Source organism: Aquarana catesbeiana, linkage group LG06 (genome assembly GCF_042186555.1).
Source record: "Aquarana catesbeiana isolate 2022-GZ linkage group LG06, ASM4218655v1, whole genome shotgun sequence".
Classification (NCBI taxonomy): domain Eukaryota; kingdom Metazoa; phylum Chordata; class Amphibia; order Anura; family Ranidae; genus Aquarana; species Aquarana catesbeiana.
This window is the reverse complement of record NC_133329.1, coordinates 194462232-194487967: the sequence shown is the minus strand read 5'-3', so window position 1 is coordinate 194487967 and position 25736 is coordinate 194462232. Positions and strand designations below refer to the sequence as shown.

General features: G+C 43.3%; 1 protein-coding gene across 11 annotated transcripts in view; it reads right to left on the bottom strand.

Moving 5' to 3' along the window:
• The window catches only part of CLEC16A (C-type lectin domain containing 16A), a 1646984-nt gene that overhangs the window by 895050 nt on the left and 726198 nt on the right, over window positions 1-25736 (bottom strand). For all 11 annotated transcript variants that reach the window (XM_073591184.1, XM_073591186.1, XM_073591185.1 and 8 more), the window contains one exon: window positions 893-1016. In XM_073591184.1, coding sequence (XP_073447285.1) covers window positions 893-1016 — 124 coding nt within the window. The remainder of the gene's footprint in view (window positions 1-892; window positions 1017-25736) is intronic.

Sequence of the window (25736 nt, the reverse complement as noted above, 5' to 3'; positions counted from 1 at the left end):
TGGGCTGAATACAATGCATTGCATACTTTTCAGATATTTGTAAAAAATTTTGAAAACCATTTATCATTTTCCGTCCACTTCACAACGTGTCAGATTTTGTTGGTCTATCACATAGAATTCCAATAAAATACAATTACATTTTTGGTTCTAACCTGACAAAATGTGGAAAATTTCAAGGGGTATGAATACTTTTTCCAGGCACCGTATATGCGTACATTTTAGTGTGCTGCACAGTGCACTCACAGCAAAGGGACTGGGGTCTCACCAAGAGCCCCGAGTCCCGTACTAACGATCAATAACCAGAAAGCCCAATTCCTGATCACCTGTCAATCAGAGGCTATCACAATAACCAGTCACTGTGCAGCCTGACCCTGTTTTTTTTTTCTCCTGCTAGAAGAGAAAAATGTAAACAAAAACAAATGCCAAAAAAAAATAAAAAAAAATAATAATAAGTAGATCAGGGTTTGATCTAGGTTACGGTCAAAAGTTAAGGCCAGGGTCAATGTTTAGGGTCAAAGGTCAGGGTCAGTATATTTAAGGTAGGATTAAAAAAAACAAAATTGCTGCCTCATCAGAGCTGTGTGACCAGGAAGTCAGGAGAGAGAAGAGCTGCATACTACCTAAAACTTTTTTACTTCAGTGCAAGGAATGCATTAAGGTAAAAAAAATGCTTAGGCTTTATAACCACTTTAAAGCCCAATTTGTCCTTAAAAAAACAAAAATAAAATACAATCTACCTGCATGCACTAATTGTGATATGTACAGTTTAACTAACCCATGTAAAAGTTGCAAAACTGTGTTCAAGCATTAGGATTTGTTTTGCCCTATTATTAATGCTTATTAATGGCTACAGTGACTGTATGCATTTAAATGTAGTACAATCCTTCTTTACCTATTTTGGGAGGCATGGGTTCCTGCAGCAGCTGCGCTCTTTTCTTCATCGGTGGTGTTCTCTTCCTTTATGACCGAAGATTTTTCTGTTGCCTTTGATCTTTCCATTATCACCATTTCAATTTCTAAACGAGAGACAATGGTTTTACTATACATTTTTACTATAAATTTTCATTCCCAACTATTTCAGTAGGCCTCATTTAGGGCATTCTTTCAAAGCCTTGCAGTGTTTCTCAATGGAGACTGCCTAGGCAGTGTCCTCATAAATTAATGCATGGCTGTGTCATCCCTCCGGGATGCTATTTATAGGCCTGGAGAGAGATGCATCTGTGCAGTGTATATGTGCATGTGTCTATATACATATATATATATATATTTATACACACACATTCTTTTTACAGCTTTTTTCTATGTGAGGCCCTGTATTCCAATCCTGGAAGGTCCGCCTCTTCCAACCCCACCGTATTTTACCTCATGGGCATCTATATTAGGAGCGTACCGATGATGAGATCCCCTGTTATAAATATATATATATAGTGGGGCGTGGCCTGGACGGAGACCGAGATGGCAGCATAAGCTGATAGCTCCTGCGACCCAGGGACCAAATCCTGCCTAAAGGGGAGCCTACACCTCACTAATAATATGAGCAGAACCACCTGGAGCTGCTCTGCATCTCGTGCTGCCATGGAACCAGGTACACAACTTGGCAAAAACATCCCAGGCACCTTCCGATCCCAGAAGCTGCTCGCACACGTGGCATCACAGGCCCAGACCCCGAACTCGCCTACTGCGATGCCTGACTTGCAGACTTCGGGAAATTCTACCCCCTACACCGACGAACACAGCCACCTAGTCTATTTGAGAAAGTGGCCTCGGACATTAAAAATACAGTTACGGCTGCGATCGCCGACCTAAAGTCAGACATTCAAGCAGTAGTCCACTGCATTGAAACAGTGGAACAAACCTCCCAGACGCATGCGGCCGCCATTCGGCAGGTGCAATCCACCTACGATTCCCAGCTCTCCCAAATGTTTGACCTCCACAGGCATGTGGAAGACCTCGATAACCGAGGTCGGAGGCATAATATCAGAGTGCGGGGAGTTCCTGAAAGTGCCGATCCAGGTTCCTTACAACAAACCCTGTGCACAATCTTTAATGATCTGATTGCCCGCCCGGCGGACTCCCCTATTGTTATGGAAAGGGCCCATCGTGCCTTACGACCCCAACCCAGGGAGAACGAACCACCCAGAGACATTATTTGTTGCCTGGTTAATTTTCCCCTCAAGGAGGAAATCCTTAGAAAAGCAAGGGAAAGGGGACAAATTGTTTATAATGGCGCTGAGATTAAGCTGTTTGAGGATCTGTCACAGATAACCCTCCAAAATAGAAGAGCCCTGCGACCCCTGCTGGTAGCTCTTCGCGCCAGAAACATACAATACCGATGGAAATTCCCCTCCGCACTGTCTGCGTCCGCTAGGGGACGCTCTGCTCTACTACGCACACCGGAAGACTTGAAAACCTTCTGTGACCAACTCGACCTGCCTCGGGCTGAACTTCCGGAATGGTATGAGCTTTATTTTTCTTCAGAACCATGGCTCTCAGTCTCTCTCCACCCTTCGCCGAAGGCTCCAAGCCAGAGATCGCGCAGACGCATCTCCGAAAGCCCATTCATCACGCCGCGACCTTTACCAATGTAGTCCGGATCGCTCACCCTCACCATCCACGAGACGGGATCGTCTGGAGGCCTAACCTGCTTCGCTCCAGCCATACAATGACACCCAAGCCTGACTATGGACAATGAAGTGAAATTCCTTTCCTCCACACACATCGCCAGGATACATTTGGATGATAAAGTATCTATAGGAGTAAAAGTTAATTATGCTGCTTTATATTAAAGTAAGGTTTTAAGCATGTATACGAACACCTTTTTGATACTCATCATCTTGACCACCGGGGATGCACCTTAAAAATATTCTCAATATGCCTATGGCTTATAGCCTGACATAATGATAATGGAAAATAATCGTCCTAGGCGTCCACAGGATGATTTATGCTTTACCTGATGGGGCTGGACATCCCTGGTGTTCAGATGCTTATGCAATTTCTCCAGGAATATCTACACATACCATACGCTTATTCTGGTCTGAATGCGGTCTCCTTAAGCTCCCAACAAGTACAGTTAATAACACCCATATATGTGGTGCTCTTCCCCGGACCCACTGTTTAAGACTCCATTTTTCCTGCCCCCCCTTCACTCTTCCCGCTCCCCATTCACCTCTCTCACCCTCATTCCTGAGAAATGCCCCTCATGCCCCTCACTTGTAGATGGTTTTGATCTGAATAGAGGGAATTGGAGGTTGGACCTCTTCTAACTGCTCACGCTCTACTTTAGCGATGAACCTAGATGTCAATAATGTATGGCTGGTCTGTTATACTTGTTATAAATGTTAACACTAATTGCTCTTTCTCTCCTGTTCCAGTTAATGTGGTAGCATGTTTTTTCTGTTAATAGGCTCCCCACTTACCTACAGTTTTCTTTTTTTTTCTTTTTATTATATGCTGTATGTATATTTGCATTCTATTTGCAGGACCGATCCCCGGTTCGCAAACATCCTGAGGTCCCCGCCCTTTCTTTCTCCCCCACACAGCAGTTCCTACTGGATACCAGCTGAAATTGCAGGTTTTCCCTCCTCCAGGTGGAATAGGATATCTAGCTCCACCTCTGGTTTGATCTTTTTCTTCTCTCCTTTTTTTTTCCCCTTTCTTTTTCTCCCTCTCCTCCTTTCCCTTTTATCTCTCCTGCTTCTTCCTTCTTTCCTGTCTCTCCTTTCCCATCTCTCCCTGTCCTTACCTTCAATTCCTTCCCTCTTCCCCCCTCTTCTTCTCGACGTACTAGCCCTCTCCTATTCCTAGTCCCACCCTGCGTACTTTGGTCGGGGCTGGGCCCACACCCACCCCTCTCAACTGTCCATTTGAGTCACCCAATTCTCCTTAACACAGTCCGCCTTTGAGTACAGTAGCCACAAATATATACTTGGGATTCATAATGCAAACCAAACTTCCAACCAATTTATCCCTGACGTTGAAGTGCATATCCCTTAACGTAAAAGGCCTTAACGTGCTGGAAAAACGATCTCAAGTCCTCTCATCACTTTCCACACACAAAGCCCATTTTATTTTTTTACAAGAGACCCACTTCCGGTCTGACACCATACCTAAACTCTCTAACCACATATATTGATCAGCCTTTCACTCCACCAATCCTGAAGCTAAGACTAAAGGCGTCTCTATATTAGTCTCCAAACATGCAAATTTTCACCTATCAGACTCTTTGATTGACCCAGCAGGTAGATTTATTTTCCTTAAAGGTTCCTATGCAGACAAACCAATAATGCTAGCGAATATATATTGCCCCAATGAACATCAGGTCACTTTTTATAGGAGTGTCTGCGACCTTTTGGCTTCCTTTCAGGAAGGCTTGGTCCTCCTGGGCGGGGACTTCAATGTCCCCCTAAACAAAATACTGGATTCCTCGTCAGGAACTTCCGCTCTCACATACAAAGCTTTGCGCCAGATTAAAATTCAACTGCAAAACTTGACTCTCCACGACACGTGGCGCACTTTGTCCCCTTCAGTTAAGGACTACACATTCTATTCGGCGCCACACCAAAAGTATTCTAGAATCGATTATTTTTTCCTATCCCAATCAGACCTCCCATTTCTGCAACAATCCACTATAGAACCAATGTTCTTATCAGATCGTCATCCTATAACGGTTACGCTATCTTTCCCTGAAACTCAACCGAGAACAGAAATCTGGCGCTTTAATGCCTCCCTACTCAAAGATCCTCTTTCACTTGAATGCATACGCACAAGCATCCAACATTACTTTACCGAAAACTTGAGTCCGGACATTTCTCCAATATCCCTCTGGGAAGCGCATAAATGCGTTAACCGGGGTGAATTGATATCCATAGCAGCAAAAACCAAGAGATTAAACCAAGAAACTATTAATACTCTTCTGGAATCGATTAAATCCCTCGAAATATCTCACAAACAGACACAGGCACTCTCCACCTTGCAGGACCTGGTCCATGCCCGCTCCCTCCTTAGAGATGAACTAGACAAACGCTCCAGAAGGCGATACATTCTTGGCCAGCGAATATTTTATGAACAAGGTAACAAATGTGGCCGCCTTTTGGCGTGCACAGTTCAATCCTCTAAATAGTCCACCAGAATTCATCATATACGCAATCCTAAGGGAACTCTTCTGGCCAAGAATGAGGATATTGCTAAAGAATTTGAAGAATTCTACTCAAAACTCTATAATCTTCGCCCTGATCTAGCTTCCCAGACTAATCCAGAAGCGCGCAATGAACTCATTAAAGACTTCCTTACTCTAAATAGCCCGAAGCCAATATCCCCCCAATTAACACTTGAGCTTGAAAATCCCTTATCTGTAGCAGAACTGGAAGTAGCCATTAAACAAATGAAATTAGGCAAGAGCCCGGGACCCAATGGCTTCTCCCTCCAGTATTATAAAACATTTGTGGATGTCCTCTCCCCCAAACTTTTAGCCACCTTCAATGCATTATCAGATGTCCAGACTGATCCATCCAGAATGTTAACAGCCCACATCTCTGTAATACCCAAGGAAGGCAAGGACCCCTCGTTAGTTGCGAATTATAGACCGATATCCCTCTTGAATGTAGACATCAAACTATACGCAAAGATCCTTGCTAACAGACTACGCCCCTTATTGCCGGACCTTATTTCCCTAGATCAGGTGGGATTTGTCCCTGGTAGGGAGAGGCCAGGGACAACACCATCCGCACATTGAATCTACATCACTGGCTAACTTCCTCCAAAACCCAAGGTTTCCTCCTCTCACTGGATGCCGAGAAGGCGCTCGACAGGGTGGCCTGGGACTACATTCGGGAGGCTCTCCTGGCTATTGGAATTGGAGACCGCATGCTCGCCTTCATAATGGCACTTTACTCCGGGCCCTCGGCTGCGGTTAGGGTCAATGGCCACCTGTCGAACGCTTTCAATATTAGTAATGGCACACGTCAGGGATACCCGCTCTCACCCCTGATTTACATTCTTACCCTAGAACCATTTCTCAATAAGCTACGACACAACCCAGGGGAGAGAGTTCAAGGTTGCGGCTTTTGCCGATGACATTTTGCTCTCTTTGCAAGCACCCCGCGTTTCTCTTCCAAACCTCCTTCATGATATTGACCTTTTTGGCAAAATTTCCAACTTAAAAATTAATCATGCAAAGTCGCAGGCCCTGAATATCACCCTTCCTCCTCAGGAATTGACTCATTGCCAAGAGTCCTTCCCTTTCCACTGGGATAAAAATGCCATTACCTATCTAGGCGTCCAAATTCCAACTTATCAGTCAGACCTATACCCACTGAACTTCCATGTGGCCCTACTTAAAGCTCAAAATTTTCTTTTGAACGTTTCATGGTTTGGGCGGGCAGCTCTGATCAAAATGCTTATCCTACCACGTTTATTATACTTGATACAAGCAATCCCGATAGCCCTGCCACCCAGCTTCTTTTCAAACTACCAAAAAGCCCTTATGGTCTTTCTATGGAGAGACCCCCCCCCCCCACGAATCAAATACTCTAGACTCACCTTATCTAAACCCAGGGGTGGTATTGGGCTACCTGATATGCATAAATATGATATGGCATATCACCTCACAAGGATCGCAGACTGGAATATTCACGCCCATAAAAAGTCCTGGATATTCCTTGAAAACACATTTTCCTCTAGCTCCTTGCACCTTCTCCCGTGGTTACTTCCTAAACATTGGCCACAAACAATAACCACGCACCCAATAATATACCCGTGTCTCTCAGCCTTCAGGAAAGCGTCGATGAGTGGGACCGTCGCATACGTTCCAGGCCCCCTAACTACATTAAGAGGGAACCCTGCATTCCCTCCGGGCGACTCTGCCAACTTTATGCAAAAGGAATTGCCACATGAGGACGTGTTAGCTCTACATTTTTATCCTGATGGGAAAATCATTTCCTTGGATAAACTTAGAGAGATATCCAAAACACTCTTATTCTCCTTTTGGACTTATAGACAAATTAGGCACTTCCTCGAAACACATACCTGCCAAACACACTGGACAAGACAGCTTAAGCCTTTCGAATATTTGTGTTACCGCAAAATGCCTCAAAGACACCTTATATCTCTCCTGTACACCTTGCTCTTAGAAGCTCCGAATCCGGCCCTTACGCCCTCCCAAATTTCATGGAACAAAGATCTCCAAACACCTTTAACAAACGAGGAGTGGTCCACAGTCTATGAATACGCACATAAGGGTTCACTAAATGTCGTCATTCAGGAAAACGGGTACAAGATATAGGACCCTCTCATGGCTCCACAAATTTTCTCCTACTATCCCCAATACCTGCTGGAGGTGCGGATTGGAGGTGGGTACGATGCTTCATGTATGGTGGGATTGTGTGAATCTCCAACCCTTTTGGAAAGAAGCCCATGGTTTAATCACACATATTACCACATTCACTCTTGATTACACCCCAGCCCAATTCCTCCTACACCACACATCCCTATCTAAACAGATATACTACAAGTCCCTAGCCATGCATTTGGTCAATGTAGCCAGGTTATGCATCCCCAATCATTGGCACTCTACGTGCACTCCAACAATCAGGGAATGGTTTGCAAGAATCTCTAAAACAAAAGATATGGAAGAGCTTATCCATATTTCACAGGACAGAATGCATAAATTCTCCGCTACTTGGGCGTGCTGGACTCACTTTACAACCACTGATAAATATTGTCAGTATCTCTCTTAGGGCCCCGTATGGACCTTATAGCTGCAAACACCTTTGTCTTCCTTGATGCATATCCGCTTTCCCTTCCTTTCCCTCCCCCCTTCTCTTTTGTTATGCTCTTCCTCTTCTCTCTCTCTTCTCCCCCTCTTCTTCTCTCCCATTCGTTTCTCTTTTCTCTATATTTTCCTGTTCCCCTGAATCTTCTCTTTTCTTTTCCCCCCCTCTCTGCTTTCCCTACTACTATATTCTTATATCCCTATATAACACGGTTGAACATATAAATCAAGACTTGCTGATAACTGCGCATCCAGGAAGTTAACATATATGTTTTGAAGGGAATCTATACACCTTAGTTATATGTCGAGATCGGCTCAGTAACCCACCCCCTCCCCTGGGCTTCCGGGGGAGGGCATGGGGGGGAGGTGAAAAATGAGAAAGGACCCTTTGCCCTATGACGCTGTGTTCTCATACTCCAACTTATTCCCAGTTATCTCCTTTTAGGATGGACTTCCATGATGCATCCTATAAATGATACGGTTATCTTGTCCTGTTCAAATGATGTCATGTGACAACTGTTTAACATTGTTTGTACAATTTTTTTATTGCACTGAATAAAATTTTTATGGAAAAAAAAAAAAAAATGATATTATATATATATATATATATATTTTTTTTTTTTATCTGGTATGGTCCCTAATTAATTAGGGACACATTTTACCCATATATGTATGCTGTGCTGCACACATATATATATATATATATATATATATATATACACACACACATACAGTATCTCACAAAAGTGAGTACACCCCTAACATTTTTGTAAATATTTTATTATATAATTTTATGTGACAACATTGAAGAAATGACATTTTGCTACATAGTAAAGTAGTGAGTGTGTAGCTTGTATAACAGTGTAAATTTGCTGTACCCTCCAAATAACTCAATGTGGTGGGGCGTGGCTTAGCAATGGCCGAGTAAGGACGTGCATCGGAGGAGCTCCCTGCCCGACCTGGCCTGTACGGACCACCAAACAGCTTCTAATCCATGTGAGCACGGTATGAACAACCCCAAACAATACAGGACACGATCGTCTACCAGTGGGACCCGCCACCAGACCTCACAACCCGGGATTCCGCATTTCTTCAGAGGCAAGTTGAACTCAACCCCTGGCGCCATAGTGACCGCGCCACGTGGAACCTGCATGGCATCGCCCACCATCGGGGCTCAGTCAGTCTCTCTTACACCCACACCAACCCCGGTACCCCTCACAGGGACACCGGCTGTGTTCCGCTCAGACATGGAGGGTCCTTCACTAAGTCAGAGCCTCCCGGAGGAAGACCTCTGCAGCATGCTCAGGGCTCTCCCCACAAGAGTGGACATGGAGGCTCTCCCCACGAGGGCAGACATAGAGACCCTGATCTTACGAATCGAAGAGGCACATAGTAAAGACATCCAGGAGGTAAGAGCAGAACTGCACACTGTGGAGAACCGAGTCAACTCCGGAGAGACCCGAATCTCCACCCTGGAAGACAAGATGCAGGCCCTGGAACACATGCATCATGCTCACTCGCTGGAAGCCCAGGAGATGCAACTCCACCTGGAGGAAATGGAAGACCATAGCCACCGAACAACTTGCGGCTGCGGGGACTCCCGGAGGCCACGGGCCCTGAAGACTTAGCCGAAACGGCTACGGCGATATTCCACAGCCTTTTGGATAATCCACCTCCCAACCTGGAAATAGACTGGATTCATCATACCCTGGGACCCAAATCTACAGACCCAGCCAGGCCTTGCGATGTTCTGTGCGCTTGCACCGCTATGCGCAGAAGGAGGTCCTTCTGCGAAAGGCTTGGGATCATGGAGACATTGAATTCGATGGTGCACAGATGGTGCACAGATCTACTCCCGGATCTTTCCAGGGCCACGTTACAGCGCCGTGCCATGCTGAAACCGGTGCTGGAGGTGGCAAGACGACACGGCTGCATATATAGATGGGGCTACCCATTGGCGGTCATCTTCCGCACGGATCATGCCTCCTTCACACTGCGCACACCAGCAGACCTACCAGCTCTCTTTGTTTTTCTGGGAGCGGAACCGGTCCAGGTGCCAAATTGGCTATTGAGAATTCTGCGGCCTGCGGGTCGCTTAGGCCTGAACACGAGCAGACCCAACCCTTCTACCCGCTCCCAGAGGTCTCGGTGACGATCCCGCATCAGGCCCGACAATGGAACACGTGAGTCATAGAAGCATTACTTGAGACTACTCTGCATTATTTTCCCTTCCCCTCTTTTACTGACGTTTGTTCTACTTTGCCGTTGTCCTGCACTGGCCTACCAGGACACTCAAGTACTACCACACTCCGCATGTTAGTGCTGCCCCCCTCTTTCTCCCGATCCCCCCTTTTACGCCACTGCTCCTCCACTGTCGGATACATGTACTGAACTGTCGCCTCCTGTCTCGCTGTGAACTAGTGCTGTCAAGGCGGTGATGAGACCCCCTCGGGTTGTGAGCGTGGTGGAGGCTGTGCTCTTGTCCACCCCGTCTCCCCTCCTTCTCCCCACACGCGTGGAGATGTGTGACCCGGGGGGCCAGGGTTGCTCCCCCCCTCTTTCCTGGGCTGCCTACACTTGCCCACTGGGACATTCACCGCAATGGGTGTCGGGAGCTATGGCAGGATCCGTGCTGGCGGACGATCGGAGAAGGGTGCATAGCAAACACACCTATATGTAACACCATGCACGGTGACTGTCACGCTCTCTTTATCCCTGAAGGACATACGAGACTCCCCAGGAGGGTCATGTGAGTTGCTGTTGGGTTGGATGTGGTCGGTGGGTGGGGGAGAGGGGGGATGAGATGTGATGGGAATATCTGTTGCTGCAAATTATATGATGTATGGAGATGAAATCCCCGCAATATACTGGGGGGAAGTGTATGTTGGTCAATACAAATATGCTTCGCAGCAGAAGCCTGGGGATGAAGTGGGGGATGCTTTGAGTGGGGGATGTTGATGATAATGAGTAGAGGTGTACCCTGTCTCCTTGCCCCATTTATCTGGCATCAACCCCTGGGTTACCATTTAGTACTTGATAGAGGTGACGTATACCGGCTTTTGACGGGAGGAGGCTAGTGTTGTCGACAGACTAGAGGGGGGAAACCTCAGGAAGATTATTTCACAGCCAGTTAGTACTGTTGATATGCAAGTTATAATGTTCAAGTTTATACTGTTGTGCTTATTGTTAAAGACCAAGAGGTCCCAGGTGTTCATGCACCCACACATGCATATATTTGTCCTGTGCACATAGATATTTCTTATTCACTCACAATTGCACGCATAATTCCGGTTCGAGGGCTCGGGGAGGACACGGGACTCCCCCATTGGCCCTTGCTAGACACTCTTCCACATAGGCAAATGCTTCAACTCAGGTATCCCTGGTGGGCGTTGAAGCAATATTTTGCTACACTTTAGCTATCCAATACTGTTGGATTGTATCGATTGAGTGATTCTCTCTTCCATGACACCTTTCACCACCCTAGAGTGGTTTCTTCTTTTCTTACCACCTCTTTCCTAACTACTACAACTTTTGCTTCTCCCTCCCTCCCCACCGCCCTTCCTGCCTCTCCCTTACCCTCACCATTCTCTCACGAACATGGAGGTACTCAATGTTGTCACCCTTAACGCAAAAGGGCTCATCGTCCCCGAAAAGAGACAAATGCTATTAAATGACATGAAACGTATAAAAGCTGACATTGTCCTTTTACAGGAGACACACTCTTGAGAAAACAAGTTCCCGATTCTCAAAAATAGACATTATCCGACAGTGTATCACTCCACCCACTCAGACGCCAAATCTAGAGGGGTCTCCATTAAAAAGTCCCGTGGTCTCTGGTTGACATGAGGGCAGACCCGGCGGGAAGGTTTCTCTTCCTGAAGGGCCTGATAGGTGGCGCTAAAGTGACTATTGCAAACCTTTATGCCCCAAACAGCCAACAGGACTCATTTGTGAAAAGACACTTAGAATTACTTCAGGGTTTTTCAGAAGGTCAACTTATCATAGGTGGGGACCTAAACATCCCCCTGCTCCCTATGGAGGACACCTCGACAGGACTTTCCTCGTCCCTTTGTGGCACACGTAAAGGGATCCACTCTGCCCTCCATGCCGCACAACTGGTGGATGTCTGGCGCCTTTTCCACCTGGGTGAACGTGACTATACTTTTTTCTCCCGCCCTCATCAAGCGTACTCGCGTATCGACTACTTCTTAATACCACACAACCAGCTTCAGGCAGTCAAAGGCTCAGCAATTGGGTCTATCACTTGGTCAGACCATGCCCCGGTTACAATGCAATATGCCCTGACTAACTTTTTTGGGGGACAAAGGAAACCATGGAGACTTAACGAGAGCCTCCTCCAAGACCCAGAAATAATAGCAGACGTAATGAAAGAAATTGCACACTATTTCCACACTAACACCTCAGCTGATGCTGACGGGGGTCTAATCTGGGAGGCACACAAGGTGGTGATCCATGAATGCCAACATGTACTGTAACATACTGAAGCAGAGCACAATCCTCTCCCTGTGGAGATTGCACTGCAGGGCAGTATTCCAACATGATAATGACCTCAAACACACCTCCAAGAACACTACTGCCTTGCTAAAGAAGCTGAGGGTAAAGGTGATGGACTGGCCAAGCATGTCTCCACGCCTAAACCCTATTGAGCATCTTTGGGGCATCCTCAAACGTAAGATGGAGGAGCGCAAGGTCTGTAACATCAACCAGCTCCGTGATTTTGTCATGGAGGAGTGGAAGAGGACTCCAATGGCAACCTGTGAAGCTCTGGTGAACTCCATGCCCAAGAGGGTTAAGGCAGTGCTGGAAAACAATGTTGGCCACACAAAACATTGACACTTTGGGTCCAATTTGGACATTTTCACTTAGGGATGTACTCACTTCTGTTGCCAGCGGTTTAGACATTAATGGCTGTGTGTTGAGTTATTTTGGGGGACAGTAAATTTACACTGTTACACAAGCTGTACACTCACTACTTTACATTGTAGAAAAGTGTCATTTCTTCAGTGTTGTCACATGAAGATATAATAAAATATTTACAAAAATGTGAGGGGTGTACTCACTTTTGTGAGCTACTGTGCGTGTGTATATATATATATATATATATATATATATATATATATATATATATATATATTTATATTTATTTATTCTTCCTTTATTTTTGACAGTTTTTCTCTTTACTTGTACCTTTTCCTGGCTCCCACACTAGCCCGGGATGTTGCCCTTAGGGGCCTTAGATATCCTTGATTTGGTCGGCTTAGCCCTGGTAAGCTTTCGTGTTCAATCTACATGGGTAAGCATTTGGGGGTTGGAACTGTATATATGATGTATCTCATTGTTTAGGTTGTGGAGTGTGCTCACCTCTATGAAAGATTGGAGGAGTGCCCATATATGCTCCAATCTTTGCAATTAGTATTGTATATACCTTTGATTGATCTATGTATGATTATATGTTTGTTCCTCGTAGACATTGATGCATATAATGACTCTGGAAATATACTCCTGAAAAAGCGGTCACATCGCGAAACATGTTGAGCCTGAGCTGACCCGGACAACATTCCAACTCATTTTTGGATGGATATACGTCCTACCGTTCAGTTCCTATTCCGAGTATTTATTTATGTGCAATATATTTCTTGTCTTCTTTTAGGACTTTTTTAATTACGTCTTTTCCTCAATAAATGTCTATTTTTCTATACAATTGTGTACGTAAGTCCTTACCGTACCATGAAAGTCCACAGTTGCTTCAGATCTTCTGCCTTTTTGTTTTTCCTAAATCTATAGGACGACGGTACATTACTGCAGTTTTCACTACAGGAGGTCCCCAAGTTACGAACCTCCGACTTGCGAACGACTCCTACTTACGAACGGGAGGCGGCGTGATATTCTGCGCATGCGTGGCCACTTTTCAACGGCGGGCACATCGGTAAACGCTTCTGACTTACGAACAAATCCGACTTAAGAACAAACAGGCTGTCCCTAACCTGTTCGTAACTCGGGGACTGCCTGTATTAGTAGCAATAATTAATTCAAGTAAAAAAATATTGTTTTTTTTTTCAAAATTGTCGCTTTTTTTTGTTTATAGAGCAAAAAATAAAAACTGCAGAGGTGATCAAATACCACCAAAAGAAAGCTCTATTTGTTGGAAAAAAAGAACATCAATTTAATTTGTTTACAGCATTGCATGACCGTGTAATTGTCAGTTAAAGTAATGCATTGCCATATCACAAAAAATGGCCTGGTCATTAAGGGGGTAAAACTTTCCGGGGCTGAAGTGTTTAAAGTATAACTAAAGGAAAAACTTTTTTTTTTTTTTTTTTTTAGTTTTGGATAGAGTGGAGGTGGATTAGAATACCTGTCAGGTTGTCTGTGCCCCCACTAGGGAGATTTCCCCTCTCTTATTTTCCTGTGTACCATGATCATTAAAAGTTTAACCAGTTACCAACCAGCCCATAGCCAAATGACGGCTGCAGGGCGGTTGGATAACCCTGGGAGGGCGTACAGTGACGTCCCCCCAGAATCCTGCTCTCGCGCGCCCCCTGGGAGTGATCACATGTAAACAAACCGGCATCATATGACGCCGGTTCCTCCCTCCCCTCTCTGTAGCGATCGGTACAGAGGGGGAGGGATTGGATGGCAGCAGCGCTGTGGGCTGCATGTGTAGTGCCCATAGCGCTGCTCTGTGACAATTGCTGTCACATCCATGGATCCATCCCTCCATGCTCAGCAATACCCTGCAATACCCCGCAATACTCTGCAATACCCTTCAATACTCTGCAATACTCTGCCATACCCAGCCATACCCGGTGATACCCAGCCATACTCTGCAATACTCGGTGATACCCATCCATAGTCTGCCATACCCAGCCATACTCTGCCATACCCAGCAATACCCAGCCATACCCAGCAATACCCAGCCATACTCTGCAATACCCGGTGATACCCAGCCATACTCGGCTGTACTCAGTCTCTGTATGTGGCCAGACTGTGGAAGTCTCACACATGTGGTATCGCCATACTCAGGAGGAGAAGGAGAATCTATTTTGGGGTGTCATTTTTGGTATGTAAATGCTATGTGTTAGAAATATTGTATAAATGGACAACTTTGTGTTAAAAAAAAGTGTTTTAACCACTTCCCGCCCGCCGGCCGTCATACGACGTCCTTGATTTTGTGCAGGGATATCTGAATGATGCCTGCAGCTACAGGCGTCATTCAGATATCAGCTTTTTCAGCCGGCGATTCCCTACATCATAAGAATGATCATAGTGGCTGTTCCACTGCTTGATCGTTCTTACGGGAAGCGAAAGGGGACACCCCCCCTCCCGCCTCCCTCAGGTGCTTCTACCGACTCACCGCTACGATCGAAGCCAGGATGTTTTTTTTTTATTATTTCAGGATTCCCAGCCTAGAGGTGAGATGTGGGGTCTTACTGACCCCATATCTCACTGTAAAGAGGACCTGTCATGCCATTTTCCTATTACAAGGGATGTTTACATTCCTTGTAATAGGAATAAAAGTGATCAAAACATTTATTTTTTGGAAAAAAGCATCAAACTAACATAAATAAAGTAAAATGAATAAAAAAAAAAAAAAAAAAAAAAAATTCCCAGTGTGCTCGCATGCAGAAGCAAACGCATACGTAAGTTCCGCCCCCATATGAAAATGGTGTTCAAACCACACGTGAGGTATCGCTGCGATCGGTAGAGCGAGAGCAATAATTTTAGCCCCAGACCTTCTATGTAACTCAAAATATGTAACCAGTAAAAAATTTTAAAGCGTCGCCTATGGGGATTTTTAAGTAGCAAAGTTTGGCACCATTCCACGAGCGTGTGCAATTTTGAAGGTTGACATGTTAGGTATCTATTTACTCGGCATAACTTCATCTTTCACATTATGCAAAAACATTGGGCTAACTTTACTGTTTTATTTTTTTTTAAAGCAAAAAAATGTTTTTTCCAAAAAAAAAAAAGCGTTCGAAAAATGACTGCGCAAATACCGTGCAAGATAAAAAGTTGCAATGACCGCCATTGTATTCTCTAGGGTCTTTGCTAAAAAAACATATATAATGTTTTGGGGTTCTATGTAATTTTCTAGCAAATAAATGATGATTTTTACATGTTAGGAGAGAAATGTCAGAATTGGCCTGGGTGCTCCAGAACGTCTGAAGGTGCTCCGTGCATGTTGGGCCTCTGTATGTGGCCACGCTGTGTAAAAGTCTCACACATGTGGTATCGCCATACTTGGGAGTAATAGCAGAATGTGTTTTGGGGTTTAATTTGTGGTATGCATATGCTGTGTGTGAGAAATAACCTGCTAATATGACAATTTTGTGGGAAAAAAAAAAATCTTGATTTTGCAAAGAATTGTGGGAAAAAATGACAACTTAAAAAAACTCATCATGCATGTTTCTAAATACCTTGAAATGTCTTCTTCCCAAAAAGGGGTCATTTGGGGGGTATTTGTACTTTTCTGGCATGTTAGGGTCTCAAGAAATTAGATAGGCCGTCAGTACTTCAGGTGTGATCAATTTTCAGATATTGGCACCATAGCTTTTGGACTCTATAACTTTCATAAAGACCAAATAATATACACCGATTTGGGTTATTTTTACCAACAATATGTAGCGGTATACATTTTGAAGAAAAATTACTAATTTGCAAAATTTTATAACAGAAACGAAGAAAAATGCATTTTTTTTACAGAATTTTCGGTCTTTTTTCTTTTATAGCGCAAAAAATAAAGAACCCAGCGGTGCTTAAAGCGGGGTTCCACCCAAATTTTGAACATTATCTCTATGCATTCTCTTCCTTGCCTAGATGCTGACATGCTGTGTAAAAAAATTTAAATCGACGTAATTACCTTTTTTTTTCGAATCTTCTTAGCACTTCCTGGTTTTCCTCACATGGGAGTAGGCGTGTTTCTAGCCTCTCCCAGACCTCCCACAGTTCCCTGGGAGCTAGTCTTAGGCTTCCCAGCATGCATTGTGCAACAGCGTCATCACAACATCTCGGTGAATGCTGGGAGCACAGCATTCACCGCATCCAGGAAATACATACTTGTGGGCTTCAAATGCCCACAATGAAGATGGAAACCGCCTCAAGTGAATTTTATAAGTTATTCTTTACAACGAAATCGGACACAGGCGGACTTATTACACAGAACATGTGAGTAGATAATCATGAGAAGAAAAGTTTGTGAATGAACTCCAAAAAAAAAAAAAAAAAACGATAGATAGGTGGACCCCCGCTTTAAATACCACCAAAAGAAAGCTCTATTTGTGTGAAAAAAAGGACACAAATTTCATATAGGTACAGTGTTGCATGACTGAGTTATTGTTATTCAAAATGTGAGAGCACTGAAAGCTGAAAATTGGTCTGGTTATTAAGGGGGTTTAAGTGACCAGTGGTCAAGTGGTTAAGTAAAACAAAATCCCAAATTTTGGGCTGTCTCCAGAAAAGTAATAGAGGAAAAAGAATGGGGACACAGATGGCAAAAAAGTAAAACAAAACTTACAGGGGTTATAACCCTTCCTTACTCTATCCAAAATGAAAAAAAAAAAAGTTTAGCCTATATATCAACTTTAAGACTGTGCAATTTGCCAGTTGCTCCAGAGCTTAGCACACAAGGTAAAAGTTTCACTTGCACATGATTGGATGATGGAAGTCATAAGAGCTCCCCCTCATTAACTGAGTTCTGGAGTAACTTCACTTCCAAAGTGCTCAGTCGATGTGCCTTTAGTAAATCCACACCATTACATTTAGTAAATCCACCCATTACATGTAGTAAAATATACTTATTTTCTACCGTCCTTTCACCATATTTTTAGAGACTTTTTAGAGACTTATTTTTTGTGAATATACAAGCATGTACATCAGTTGCTGCAAGAAAAAAAAAGCTCACAATTACACCAAACATTATACAATGTACATGCATATCACAATGGTCTAATCACTTGATAGAACATATGTCATATGTAGTGGAGATAATGTTACTTTTTCACAATTACTTGTAGAGATATCTTCCCACTGACATTATTGATCGTTTTAGCCATCTATAAGGGGGTAGTTTGTCCCAGTGACCACAAGTGTAAGGAGCATTCTTCCCACTGACCATCACACGTCTGTATCATGAGTTTTAGATATAGTAATTTTTAGTAATCGCATCAATGCTGCATACACCTAGGTAAGTAGGATTTAAAAAAAAAAAAATTAATCAAAACATAATTCTCTTTTAGGTAAATACAAAGTATCTTTTCAAATATTGAAAGAAAATAGTATAAAAAAATCACACACATATAAAAAAAAAAAAAAGTTCTTCCACTAATAAAAAAGACAACATTGTATTTTTTTTATAGGTGGAAGAAGGGTATTTATATATGTGTGTGATTTTTATTATACTATTTTCATTAATTATTTGACATTTATAAACATATTTTGTACTCACCTAATTTAGATATGAGTGAAGCAGGATTTTACATCTAGTCCTTTTGAAAGAGTGGCAGTGGTTCCCAGGGTAAGCAAGCTTATTTGTTTCTTGGATCCTAATTGGTCCTAGCAGTGAGCACCGTGCTGCTGGTGGAAGGGAGGGGGGGTGGACATCATACTGGGGTTAAATGACCCCTGCCGGGGCCCAACTATTAAAGGCTGGGTTCTTGGGGGAACCCCCAGCATTGGAGCGCCTTTGGGTACTTGTTTTACCTGCTTACCTTATATAATTGTTTTATTTTGTTCTCTGGTTCATTCATTTACACACCAGATTTCCTTACTTTGTGTACTCCTGGTTCAGTTCCTGCTTAGTTGGTGGGGATGAGAACCTGGAAGGTTATGGTCCTGACCTACACTTGCCTTCAGGTGTTGAACCGGAAGGCACTAAAAGTAGACAGGCCATATAATGTTGTATCCCCTTAAGAGTCTGGGTACACCCTGCTGTGCCCACTTACTTCCTCGTGTAGGCCTTGCTCACACCAGTGGTTTCACGTGTGTATTTTTATATTGTTCTCTTACCTTCCCACTTCTTTGGTTATCTCCTTTTGTGACCCCTTTTTTACCCGTCCCAACTACTTTTTTAAGTGACTTGTTGATCCTCTTCTCCCCCCCTTTCCTTCCTAACCCCTCCTCCCCCCTTTCTTTTTTTTTTTTTTTTATTAACGTGATTGAGGTTTTGAGTTAGTGCCAGATTTCCCTACAAGTGCAATGCCTGAGGTATCGTTCCCTTCTATGAATGTTTGGGGTCTTCACACCCCTAAAAAGCGGTTCCAGGTCCTGGGAAAATTTTGGAGAAAAAGTGAAAAGCGAAAAGTGAAAATGTGCAAAAATTGTGTTTCCTTCAGGAAACGCATGTCTTTACCTCAAAGCCACTAAGACTTTCCAATTTTCGCTTTTCGGCAATGTACCACGATTGTTCTCCTGATTCCACATCGAGGGAGGTCAGCATACTTCTCTATAAATTGGTTCACTGGTCGATATTTGATTCCCTGACTGATGATCTAGGTAAATTTCCTTTTCTCAATGGAAGTATTTCCAGGCACAAAGTTAACCTAGGGATTCAGTAAAGTAAGGCACATAAAAACATGTAGATGGCCCAGGGACGTGATCTCAGCTGCTCACAGTGTGGGATCCCAAAGATGTCTCTAAGCGCTGGGGAGAGTGTAGAACGGCTGGCCGCAGTGTGTAATCCTCGGCTGGTGGGGGCTTTGCTGTGGGGAGATCAGAGAGACCCAGGTGTCCGCAAGGAGGACCCAGCATCTAGTCAGGCACTGAAGCCAGAAACCGGAAGCAGGAACCAGATGAGGACCAGCGTGAAGCGCACCATACACTGAAGTGAGAGCAGCGGAAATGTTGTCTGGACGTGTCAGATGACGCGTTTCAATGCATCCGCATTTTCTTCAGATCTAATAGGCTGGTGGGGTAGGAATCATTTATATAGAGGGGCTGGAGTCCGTCGCTAAGCGACGGCGTCAGCAGGAAGTACTGGCAGTGTATAAGGGAATCATTTAAATAACAAGTACTAATACAAGTATTAGGTAAAAAGAAAACCAAGATTATATATAGATGGAATTCATACCTATAAAAAGAAGAAGGTGGAATATGAACAAGTAAAGATGAAGAATAGAAAGGAAATAATGAAAATTATATAAAAGAAAATCTGAGAATTTTGAGAGAATTTAAAAATAAAAATTGTAAGATATAAGATATAAAGATAAAAATAAAAATGGAAATAAAAGAAAAAGGCAGAATAATGAGAAATTTGTATATGAATATACAAATAAAAAATATAAATAAAAAATATAAATAAAAATAAAAATATATATATGATAAAAATGTAAAAGTAAGAGATAATAAAAGGGAGGGTTGATAAGCAAGGACTGATGTTTACAGAATGGATTATCAGAAGGTTGACATAGGGGCTAAACATGGATAATGAAAGGACCTAAAAAAGGAGGGGGGGGAAACTGGCGAAGTAGGCAGATGAAATGATGGACTACGCTGAAATCTTTCGGCTGGAGTGAAATGATCTGGTATGGATTTGATGACCTACACATTTAGGTCAGAAGTATTTTGTTGATGATGAGTGGTAAAACGGCGGCCAGTGCTATATAGAGGATTGTTGGCTTGGACGGCTCTCCTATGCTCTCCAAACCTAGCACGTAGTGTCCTAATCGTTCTACCAATATATAAGAGCCCACAAGGACAGGTAATACATTATATCACGTAGGTCGTGGCACAATTGAAAAAGGATTTAAGGGTGTAGTGGTTACCATTGGTACTAAAGGTTTTTCTGCCATGTGTAACATGGGAACAAGTAAGGCATAGCGCTTTATTGCACCGGTACATTCCGACTAATGGGATAAGAGCAAGTTGTTTGGAAATAGAGGATTTTTTCTGAACTGGAATTTAGCTCGGAGCGATTTTGGCCTTGACATTGGGGGCCCTACGGTAGGCAAATTTAGGAACAGTTGGTAAGGAGGATTATAAGTGTGTATCCTGAGTCAAAATGGACCAATGTTTTTTTTAATATGTTCCATCTATTTGTGACTTGCATGGAACTGTCTAACAAATCTAGTTACTGGTTCGGTATTCTGATTCTTGGGATTGGGTAGGGTATCTGTCAAATAAAGAGAGGCAACTTCATTGATGGTATTGGTCGGGTAGCCCTTATCAATGAATTTCTTAGAGAGAGTAGTACATTGGGAGCTGTAGTCCTCTAATCTAGTGCAGTTTCTCCTAAGCTGATAGAACTGGCTTTTAGGTATATTATTGACCCACCTGGGGTGATGACAACTGGAGAAATGCAGAAAGAAATTTCCGGCCGTGGGTTTAGTGTAGTTCTTAGTGGCAATCTGGTTGTTGGTATGGAATCATTCCAAATCCAAGAAACAGATTGATTCAGGGTCCATGACAGATGTAAAGGATAAACCAAAAGGGTTGTTATTGCAAAAAGTGATGAAGTCATACACAGAACTGGGGGGACCATCCTAAATAATAATGATGTCATCTATGTAGTGACCATAGAAGACCAGATGAGCTGAGAAGGGATTGTTATCCCAAATGTACCTGGTCTCCCACAGTCCCATGGTCAGATTGGCGCAACTCGGTGCAAAATTAGCGCCCATTGCCGTCCCCTGTTTCTGTAAATAAAACTGACCATCAAAGGTGAAATAATTGTGTTCTAAACAAAACTGGGTAGCAGAGATGATGAAATCTATCTGTGATGAATTCAAGAGAGGATTGGAATGAAGGTAGTGTGCAACTGCTTGGAGCCCTACTTCATGGGGTATAGATGTGTAGAGAGAACACACATCCAGAGAAACCCATAAGTAGGAGGACTCCCATCTATAAGGTTGTAAAAGATCTATCAAACGGGTCCCATCTCTAATGTAGGATGGGAGGGACTGGGCCAATGGTTGCAAGAATTGGTCTATATATAGTGAATAGCTGGTGGTGATGCTATTCATGGATGCTATTCATGGATGCTATTCATGGATGCCTGGTAGGTTACTGGTATCTTTGTGAATCTTTGGTAAGTGATAAAGGTAAGGGACATGGGAAAAAAGGTTTTTGAAAAAAGGCTGCCTCTGATTTACTAAGATTACCCTGAGCTAGTGCCTGTGAAATGATAACCTTGGACTCCTCAATGAATTGAGCCAATGGGTCAGTTTTTAGTCTTTCGTAAGTATGGGTGTCGGAGAGGAGACGGTAGGTCTCTTGAAGATAGTCAGATCTATTTTGTAACACAATCCCTCCCCCTTTATCTGCAGGTTTGATAATAATTTCCGTGTTGGTACTGAGGGACTTGAGAGCTTTGAGTTCCTGGGGACTCAAAAGTGATGAGTGGAGTGATGAGCCTTGGAAGATTCCAAAGAACAAAGATCTGAGAGTTCTTTGTACACAACTTGAATAAAGGTAGTTAAGAAGGGACCTTTAGACTGGGTGGGATTGAAAATTGATTTGGGTCTGAAGAGAGTATGTTGGATGGGTGGAGTAGGCTGGCAGTATTGGGACCAAGCTATCAGGTCATCATCCTCATCAATATTCCATAGCTCACATAGATCTAAGATGGCTTGGTGGTCAGCCGATGTATCCAGCGAATGATGAGGATCATCTGGCATGGTGGTCACTGACGCAGAGGTCTTCTCTTCCTTCATGTTGTAATGTCTTTTTAATGTAAGATCACAAATGAATTTATTTAAATCTTTAAATATGGTAAATGAATTGGGAAAAACAGTAGGAGCAAAATTTAGGCCTCAAGATAACAGTGAGATTTCATGGTCATTGAGTGTGTATGAGGATAAATTAAAAATTTTTACAGTTTCCGCACTTTAAGTGGGCGAAGTGACTCTGGATTTGTGATGTCCCCCTCGCCTGCCTCTCCTGCGTTATTTCCTTTGGATTGAGAGGGAATTCGGCTGGGTGAGGGGATCTGAACTAAAAAGGGGAAGTGGAAATGTACAAGGAGGTGTTCTCAACAGTCACTGGATGTCTATCAGGATCGTGACTGGGGACTGGTGGACGGGTGGAGTCAATTAATGAAGGATCAGTGGTAGTAGAGGTGTGACAGGAGGGGATGGGTATGGGGGGGGATGGAGTGGATTGGGAACAGAGGAAGGGGGAGGTGTGAGACGAAATCCAGGGGAAGTATGATAAGACTGACTGATACAAGCAGCCAAGGACATGGAGAGAGACAGATGGTCAGATGAAACAGGGGACTGGGAGACCTGTGACTGACTAGTACGAACAGCCAAGGACATGGGGAGAGACGGATGATCAGATAGAGCAGAAAACTGGGAAACCTGAGAAGAAGATGTAGATGCAAGTTCCAAAATCACACTGGGTTGGACAGGACTAGCAACCAAAGATAAGATATGAGTGTGCTCAGTGGCTGGTAAAGCACACTGCTGGGGCTGAGGTAAAGATTGAAGGGGATGGATGTGTTTACTTCTCCAGTTAAAGACTCTCTTATGAGAATAATCATCAAGGTCTCTTCTAAGTTTACCTAATTTGTTTTTAATCAGGGAATTCTCACTTTTTTTAGTATTAATCTTAAAGGTTTTAAACCATTCCATGGGTAGATGGGGATGGATGAACAGAAGATTTTTAACACAAGGTGTTCCACTTTATTGCGCAAGAATAAATAACGTCCACTTTTGGGTGCAGAACTCAGCCATGCCCTCCCACTCTGTGCAGAGGTCTTCATCCAAAAAGGTGCAACCCTTTAGTATTCTAAGTCCTTGTGGGGAAATCCTTTTTGGATGAAGATCTCCGCACAGAGTGGGAGGGTGTCGCTGAGTTCTGCACCCAAAAGTAGATACAACTTTTGATCACTCATAGAGATAGACGTTATTTATTCTTGCGCAATAAAGTGGAACACCTTGTTAAACATCTTCTGTCCATCCACCCCCATCTACCCATGGAATGGTTTAAAACCTTTAAGATTAATACTAAAAAAGTGAGAATTCCCTGATTGAAAACAAATTAGGTAAACTTAGAAGAGACCTTGATGATTATTCTCATAAGAGAGTCTTTAACTGGAGAAGTAAACACATCCAAGCCCTTCTATCTTTACCTCAGCCCCAGAAGTGTGCTCTACCAGCCACTGAGCACACTCATATCTTATCTTTGGTTGCTAGTCCCGTCCAGCCCAGTGCGATTTTGGAACTTGCATCTACATCTCCCCCTCAGGTTTCCCAGTTTTCTGCTCCATCTGATCATCCGTCTCTCCCCATGTCCTTGGCTGTTCGTACTAGTCAGTCACAGGTCTCCCAGTCCCGTTTCATCTGACCATCCATCTCTCTCCGTGTCCTTGGCCGCTTGTATCAGTCAGTCTCATCATACTTCCCCCGGATTTCATCTCACACACCCCCTTCCTCTGTTCCCAACTCCACTCCATCTGCCCCCGCCATACCCATCCCCTCCACTTCTACTACGACTGATCCTCCATTAATTGACTCCACCCGTCCACCAGTCCCCAGCCACGATCCTGATAGACTTCCAGTGACTGTCGAGAACTCCTCCTTGGACATTTTCACTTCCCCTTTTTTAGTTGAGATCCCCTCACGCAGCCTAATTCCCTCTCAATCCAAAAGAAAAAAACGCAGAACAGGCAGGCGAAGGGGACATCACAAATCCAGAGTCACTCAGCCCACCTAAAGTGCAGAAATTGTAAAATTTTTTAATTTATCCTCATACACACTCAATGACCATGAAACCTCACTGTTATCTCGAGGCCTAAATTTTGCTATTAACGTTTTTCCCAATTCATTTACCATATTTAAAGAATTAAATAAATTCATTCGTGATCTTACATTAAAAATACATTACAACATGAAGGAAAAGAAGGCCTCTGCGTCAGTGACCACCATGCCAGATGATCCTCATCATTCGCTGGATACATCGACTGACCACCAAGCCATCTTAGATCTATGTGAGCTATGGAATATTGATGAGGATGATGACCTGATAGCTTGGTTCCAATACTGCCAGCCTACTCCACCCATCCAACATACTCTCTTCAGACCCAAATCGATTTTCAATCCCACCCAATCTAAAGGTCCCTTCTTAACTACCTTTTATCAAGTTGTGTACAAAGAACTCTCAGATCTTTGTTCTTTGAAATCTTCCAAGGCTCATCACTTCACTCACAATCTTAGTCCCCAGGAACTCAAAGCTCTCAAGTCCCTCAATACCAACACGGAAATGATCAAACCTGCAGATAAAGGGGGAGGGATTGTGTTACAAAATAGGTGTGAATAAAGTAAGTGGTGATTGCGCTGTGATAAGAGGGGAAGGAAGGAGGAGGAAGGGGAAGGGCTAGCTCAAATGTATAGAGAGGTGAATGAAAAATGAAAAAATTATACAAAATATAAAGGTATAATGAGCATGAGGGCTAGTATCATACTAGCACATAAAAAAATATAATGTAAATACTGAAACAGAAGAAAAGAAAAATCTCAGTGCAAAAGGGCTAGTACCATACTAGCACATATGTGGTAACTCAGCAAATACTTATCAAAAGAAAAATCTCAGTGCAAAAGGGCTAGTATCATACTAGCACATATGTAGTAACTCAGCAAATACTTAATGGTGACTCCAAGTAAATAAATAAATGGTGAACAGTCCCACCGCCATGTAGTACAAAGTGCTCAAACAATGAGTCATCAGTTCCAAAAGGCAAAATGGAAAAATTATACAAAATATAAAAGTGTGATGAAATGTAATAAAGTGCAGTCTAATGAGCACTAAATCCGAATAAACTGAAGAAACAAAATAGCCTAAAACGTATAAAAAGCTATGAAATAAGTGACAAATACAGTGTGGGTACAAAAAAATTGAACAAAATAAAATATATAAATCAAAGTCCATGTGCATGAGGGCTAGTATCATACTAGCACATATGTGGTAACTCAGCAAATACTTATTGGTGACTCCAAGAAAAATAAATAAATGGTGA